The 7,708-nt window shown below is 42.5% G+C and overlaps 1 protein-coding gene across 1 annotated transcript; it reads left to right on the top strand.

Annotated features, from left to right (window-relative positions):
- The first annotated feature begins 2,599 nt into the window (after positions 1 to 2,599).
- Positions 2,600 to 4,953, top strand: smim13 (small integral membrane protein 13). Its single transcript, XM_034546054.1, has 2 exons — positions 2,600 to 3,128; positions 3,801 to 4,953. Exons 1-2 carry the CDS (start codon positions 3,053 to 3,055, stop codon positions 3,989 to 3,991), a joined length of 267 nt encoding a protein of 88 aa, XP_034401945.1. The 5' UTR covers positions 2,600 to 3,052; the 3' UTR covers positions 3,992 to 4,953.
- The last annotated feature ends 2,755 nt before the right edge of the window (positions 4,954 to 7,708 follow it).

The raw sequence follows: 7,708 nt of genomic DNA, 5'->3' as shown, positions 1-7,708 counted from the left end.
ATGAGAAACCAAAATGAAATGAGGTCAAATGAATTTGCAAGAGATAATGATCAGTGTAGGGACTAGATATTATCAAAAAAGACAGAAAGAACAGTTGCACTTCCAAGAACTCATCCGCAGTTACCACCAACAGGAGTTACTTACTGTACATTCCCTGCTTATGTTGCAATTTGATATTGACTGAAAGCATATCAACGCGCTCACACTACGGGGACACGCACGTACAAGAGTCAGGATGTGGAAGGAAGACATGTTTTAAAGAAAACCACTCATGGCTTTGTGTAAATTAGTTACAGTGGAAATAAATATATTATGAATGAAAATATAGTATAAGAGGGCCCCATAAACATGCACTTTAAACTAGTTGTACAATACAAATGTACAGATTGAAAACACCAAGACATTCATTTGATAGCTACAGTTGAAAAAGTGAAAATGAACTTCTTTCACTGAAAGGGAACAGAGGAAACCACCTATGTTTAATCTCGTTGAGCTTCCAGCTGATCTCGCTGTCTTTAAAACCTGCAACAACTGATTGTTAAGCAACAGAACGTTGTGAACGCAACATTCATTAAATTGATATTAGCAAATATTGTTGGCAAACAATTGTTTATTTGCTCATCCAGCAGTCACGGAGCAACATTATCATTCATATGGGACTCTTTAGCTGCTAAATGCTGCGCGGTGTTCACAGAGCCGCTGTTTGGTGCTGAGCATCTCATGTTTGGGGCTTTTTGGGGGCTTTTTTTACGCCTGCTGCAGCCAGAAGGACGACGCTGCGAGAGCGGGGAGGATGAGCCAAAACAGTGACGTTGACAGCCGAAAATGATCTGATGTTCACTTTCAAGCTTTGTTTAAGTGGAGAAGCGCCGCAGGGGATACTTCTAAATTTGCATATAGCACACGCTAACTGATGATCCAATCCATGAGATACACATCGTAGATGTCACACCTTCTACCAAACAGAAAAAAGACACTCAATCTTGCCAGCACTCGCATGCCTTGGCTAGACACATTGTTCTAATTACACAATGTGGAAAATGGAAGCTTGAAGAGTGTTCTCCCTGAGCTGCAGCATAATATGCAAATATTGAGGTCGGTTCACCTGGAAGGACTCCACTGCAAAAGCACACATGTTCTGACTTGCTGTTCCTTGAGTTCAGAAGAGGATTAAGAGGAAACACTGTATTTAAATTGACGGATCTTTTCCTGCTTCCTGTAATTTTCCTCACAAGTGTTGTTCCCCTGGAAAGGCCGCGTTGAGCGGACAGCCGCACATTTGACATCCACAGCAGACTTTCTGCTCCTCCATTGAGACACAAAGTGATGGAAAATACATGTACTTAATTATAAATATATATATGCATTTATTTGAAACACAAAACATTTTGATGACTTCAGACACAAATTCATTTAATTAATAAATGTTAACGTTATTCCTTCCCAGAAAGTCGCACTCATCGATTTCCTGAATCAATTCCAATTTTTGTAATCAATATTTGTAATCATTATACAAACATTTTCACTCAAAGTTTAGGACTTGCCACTTGACTTGGGACTTGAGTGCAAAGACTTGAGGTTTACTTGGGACTTGCAAAACAAGGAGTTTGCCCCACCAATCGAGTGATATATAAAGTATTACATCAGGAAAAATGTAATACTTTAACACTTCTGCATTAGAGTACTTTTACTTTTGATACATTTTGAATTCAGGACTTTTATATAGTGGAGTATTTGTAAGACAACTGTGTTTCTACTTTTCCTTAAGAAGGCTCTGAGTGTTTTCTTCCATCACTTGAAACACGAGTAAGACAGATAAGATACCTCTCGACTACTTCATCCACTTCGAAATGCTGGTTAAATGCAGGGAGTGTAACTTCTGTCACTCCAGTTCAAAAGAACCTGACCTGATAATGAGAATGCAAAAACACTTTAGTTGCTAATAGGTGTGAAAGGTCAGAATACAGAATAAACATCAGCTGCACCTACAAATCGCCTTTCCTAGAAAAGGGCCGTTTTAATAGGGAGCTCGTCACCGGGTTACAGGTGTTGGACGATGTCGCCTCCTACTGGATTCTTTCATAAATGCAACTGTGCTTTCATGCATTTGACAGTAAAGTTGACATGAAGCACTTTGTGTTGCCTCGCTGTTGAAAGGTGCCACACAAATAAACGTTCCTTACTTAAAATGTGTTGTTATTTATGTGTTTATTATTCTTTAACGTATCTACCTCTTTGAGTGTCTTTATGTTGCATGTATTACGTTGATTCTGTAGCGCTACAATTCCTAGTATTGCATCTATTTATCAAAAGGCAGAGGTAGTACTTACAAGTCAGAGATCAGATCAGTTTTATTTAATAAAAAAAAGGAAACATTTTCGAAAGAATTTGAAATAGAATGTCTGTAGTTCCTAATAATGTGGTGACAAGCCGATATTAAACTCGTCCTCTGTAGGAGAATAACATGAGTTAAACTTTTTTTAAAGCACAGTTAAGCAGTCTAGAAATACATATTGTTTTTGTTATGTATATTACTCTGAACAATACTGCTTTGTTGCCCTCTGGTTCAGGAGAAGACACACTCCATTACCCAGGTGTCAAACGGAACTCGCGCGTGCGCAGTTGGACTCGCGTTTGTTGTCTTAACCCAGTTACCGTGTCTGCTGCTCCGTCTCGGTCATAACTACCAAATACACGTCGCAGTTATGTAGCACGCAGAAGGAGGAGGACTTCCCCCCGCGGTGACGAGCCGACGTGAGCTCACGTTACCTCTCCGGTCCGCCCGTGGAGCCACTGCGGCTGTCACCCAGCTAACTGGCGGACGAACTGAGCTAGCTTAGCTGGCGGACTAACTGAGCTAGCTGGCGGACTAACTGAGCTAACTAGCTGGCCCGACGCGATGTGCTGCCGCGTGTTTCTCTCTCACGTCTGAGGCTCACAGAGTCGTTGCGTGTGTGTGTGTGTGTGTGTTTGTGTGTGTGTGTGTGTGTGTGTGTGTGAGAGCAGCCGGAAACCCCGCGCGGCCCCCTCCGCATGCCGTCGTCCAGCTAAGATGTGGCAAAGCGTCGGGCTCACGCTGCTGGTCATCGTGGCCACGCTCGTCTGTGCGCTGCTCTTCATGCTGTTCGGTGAGTTCACGGGGAAACGTCCACGCCACCAGTTAACGCGCAGCTAGCTCCCTGAGCCATTTTGTAGCTGATTGGACGTGACTGTTGTCGTCAGTTGTTGTTGTTTGGTCACACACACACGCTAGTTTATCAGAGGCTTAATTGGCTGATAACTTTGCTGAACTCAGACGGGAATTAGGACATTGTTTAACCTGACTGTCCAGCTGCTCCTTGTCTGAGTGTAGAGTGTCTTCAGTGAGGAGTTTCTATTTTTATCCTGCGCGGACGAGAGGAGGAGTCAGAAGTCCGAGCAGAACCATGACTGCTTCTCTTATTAAGCCTCCAGACCGTTTTTTATTTTTATCCATGTCGCTACAAGAGTTTTGGTTGAGTTTATTGAATATGAGGATTGTAACATGCATGTAATGCACAAAGACACGATAGGCCAATACACTCACCTGTCCACGGAGGAATGTAATTAATAGAAAATGCATGCATTCGCATAATACATCCACAATCCAGTATTTTAAGATGTTTTAAATACTTTAAAAACAGTGTTAAATGTCCTTTTTTGGAGGATATGTATTAAGCAGAAAACACTTGTGACTGTGACTAAATGGTTTATGTGGTTTTAAGAGTGCCTTTATCATGCCTGTAAATACCAATGGTTTCCCCCTCTTCTCTGCCCCTCAGGTTGGTATGTCGTCTGGCAGCTCTTCCTGTCCAAGTTCAAGTTCCTGCGTGAACTCGTCGGGGACGGCAGCACCCCTCAGGCTGAACCGCAGCCGTCCGAAACCAAGAGCGAGCGCACCGCGGGCACCACGACGCGAAATCGGCCCCGGACCGCACGCCAAAGAGTCACCTCTCCGGAGAGCACTTCATAGATGGCCGACCGCGTGTTCCCTCCTCACAACCCCGATCGCAAACGACCCACAACTGTCAGAAGGCGCTTCCCACCGAGCCCTGCGCGCTCTACACTACGCAAGGAGCTTGTGTACACTCAGCCCGCCTCCTCACCGAGACACTTTAAACCGCCCAGGCAGATCGCCTGGCTTCAAAGGGAAAAGCCATTACTGTCACCTGTTCACATAATCATGTCCGGAGCAGCGAGCCTGGTCCTCCCGTTTGCCACGCTGCATCCTGCCGCCCGGCGTGGAGTGTGAGGACACTCCATCACGCAAAGAGGGATGCGTAGACTCTCTTTAACACACACGTTTTAATCTTGTGTTTTTAAAAAGAATGGAGTCCTACGTAAGGCAGATAAATGTAAAAAAGAAGGAAGCGCTCGTTTGCAACATTTCAACAAGAACAACTGAAGACTAAGTGAAGCGCTGATTTGTACAACTGACATTTTTCTTTTTCTTTAACAGAAATGAATGTGCGTGCTGTCGTTTAGTTGTTTCTCGCACCGCTGGCTCCGGCGTACGACCATCCCCGAGGTGACCGGCCAGTAGATAACGGCTAAAGCCTCCGAGACGAAAGAGAGCGAATAACTTTATTCCAGTTGTGTAAAATGTGACACCTTTTTTTTTCTTGCAACTTCTCTTTCACCATCTTTTTTTAATTTTTTTTATTAGATTTTATAGATTTGTACTTGAAGAGGAGACAGGAGAACGTTGGTGTTTAATACACAATGTCGGCTCAGCCTGCACCAGTGCCGGTCAAGATGGCATCCACTGTTTGTTTGGTTTCTAACTACGGGGCAAATCAATGCTGACCTAATCAATATTTCTGTATTATTCTCCCTCCAAGTAAAACTCATGTAACATGCACCTTTTTGTTTTTAATCAGCACTGATTTTCTTTTCTTCATTGGAGCAGTAGCTTCAAATAAATGATGCCATGAATATAATAAGTCTGCTTGTTTGTTTGGAAATAGGACAATGACATACGCCTTTTTGATATTTAAAAAAATAAATCACGTGTTCTTCTGAACTGGTGGAGGTATACTCAGTGAAGTATGAGAACCTCAGTCACTCAAGTACTTGACTACAATCTGGAGACACAAGCGCACCTTCACATGTATATTTTAATAATCCTAGTCTTATTTTAATAATCCTAGTCTTGGATTATTGTTGTTATTATTATTATTATTATTTTATTATTATTATTATTATTACTATGTTATCATTTGTGGTTTCATGAACACGGTGAATTAAAGTGACTTGTTCAAACTGGTGTCTTGCGGGTTTTGGATGGACGCAGTCCGGTGTTCAGTGTTTCTGGACACTCTGGAGTTTAACCACAAGGGGGCAGTGTGGCACTGCTGGAAACCAGCACCCGAACGAGCCACGAGGCGTAAAGGGGGAACACAAGGTTTGTCACACCATGTTATATTATGGTCTGTTAAGTATTTGTGATAACGGATAGATCATTTTCACCTCCAATCTATTTTATTTTTTAATTCAAAACTAGTCGAATAAAACATATTTTGACCTTTTTTATGTCCGACAGGTGTGATGACCAAAAAGACATTTTATTTTTGTTTTCATCGGTGTTGGGTTCATGAAGTTGCTTTAATATTCTGGAACACGCATGTTTTGGTTGTTTGGAGTAAGGAATCCTAGATGGAAACAAAATAAGTAGATAAAAAGAAGAACACACCTCTTCTAACTGTCCCGACGCCCTTTAAGCCATAAATGACTCCCTCCCCCCTCCCCCAGAAGTCAATGCAGTGAGTTAATCTACTGTATGTATAATGTAATTTAAGACCGTCTAGCTTTTAAAAAGACCATTTGAGTCTTTGACGAGGCTTAATCCATTTCATCCCGAGGGTCATTAGTTTATTCCTCAAAGTGCTCGAGGCCTGAAGGATGACTTTGAGCTACATTGTTTTTAAACTTCAGATTTAGTTAATTTCCCCAGAGCCTGTGTGTTTTTTTTCCTCTTCTTTTTGTTGCCCTTTTCTGCTTCAGTCGGCTCTTTTGGAAAGTAAAACAATCATTTCACAACTGCAACAACAAACGTGTCCTCTACATGCAGTTTTAACTTTAGATTTGCAGTTAAAGAACCAAAAGTACAGCAGCTAAATATATTTGCTAAAGTACCGTGCTTAAGTACAATTCTGCTATACTTTTAATGTTGGTACTCCAGGTATATTTTGATGACAAGGACCTTTACTTTAACTTGAGTATTCCTACTCCAGTACTTCATCCTCCACAATCTAATCCCACGCAAAGAAGACACGCATCTCCATCCCTTTAGAGTGAGCTGCTTGATACATGTCACTGTGGAGGCGGGTCCAACGCTGTTGATGCACTCGTCCCTCGTCTATGAGAAGAAGCCGCCCTCACGGTTGATTGACTTTGCCCCGATGAAGCGATAACGTCTCCTCCGCCTGCAGCCGGGGCAGCTCCTTCTGGGAGAAGGAAAAGAGGAGGCCCCGCTGGGAGCGACCAAGCTGTAATTTCAGAGCCTGCAAATACTTCACAGGAAATGCTTGTGGTGAACCGAGGAAATGACATAAGACTCTCCAGTGCTCCTCTAACTCTCTCTTTCTCTCTCTATATAATATGTATACAGTATATATGTATAAATATATGTATGTATAAACAAACTGGCTGCAGGTATTACACATTACCTCAGCAGTCTCACCCCACACCTGTTGGCCGCCTCTCTGTCCGGGATAGACGGGCACACGCACACACACACACACACACACACACACACACACACACACACACACACTGAGTGGGGTCCATGAGAGCTGCCAGGTCTATAATAAATTGTGAATCTTTCCGCCAAAAGCAATTTTGTTCCTCACTTGTTGAAGGCCACGATGTGTCCTGAGACGCAGCGGAGTGAGAAGCATTCAGTGGTTTTTTGCAACAAAAAAATAAAAATAAAATGTCCTGCATTCACAATCTTACTCAAGTAAAAGTACAAAAGTAAAAGTAGTCATTATGCACAATGGGCCATTTCTGAATATTATATGTTACTGGATTATAGTCATTATTGGATTAATGCGTCAGTAGTTCCTGCTCTGCTCGCGGAGCAGATTAGCAGAGAATGTCTAAAACGGGTTTGTAAAGCGGACCTGACGTCTCCTGATTTACCGTCTCTGTCTGCACTTTGTGTTCATTTAATTTATTTATTTTAAAAGTCATTGCAAATTCCTTTCTTTCTCATCTCCCCGGAGAGCTCCAAGTGGGATGCAGTGAACAATACATTTAAAAAAAAGAAATAAAAAAACAGTTGGGTAGCTTGGTATAAGTGGCAGCCTTTTATTGTTTTGTTTTTTCTTAATGAGATTTTGTGATTGGGAGCTGAAGTCTCACAGCGGCCGCCTCTTCTTCAGGCAATCAATCCGTCTATAAAGCTGCCTCTTCTCCAGAGAGACGACAGAACTCAGTTCATAATGAAAGAGGGGCAAGTGTTTCTTTAAAGTTGTGTCCTGTGGCTGCACAAGAGTGTGCGTCATCACTCTGAAGAAGGCCTCTTCTCACGGTCCAGAGGACCTCGTCCTGCACTCGGCCCTCATTATTCTCCGCGTGTCATATCGAATGTTCCCCCAAGCAAAAGGGAAGAATTATTTTTTTGACACAGGCACTCTTACTGAACCTCTTTTTAAAAATAATAAATACCCTTGTGACCATGCAAAAG

Source organism: Cyclopterus lumpus, chromosome 11 (genome assembly GCF_009769545.1).
Source record: "Cyclopterus lumpus isolate fCycLum1 chromosome 11, fCycLum1.pri, whole genome shotgun sequence".
Lineage (NCBI taxonomy): Eukaryota > Metazoa > Chordata > Actinopteri > Perciformes > Cyclopteridae > Cyclopterus > Cyclopterus lumpus.
This window is presented reverse-complemented; position numbering and strand designations above follow the sequence as displayed.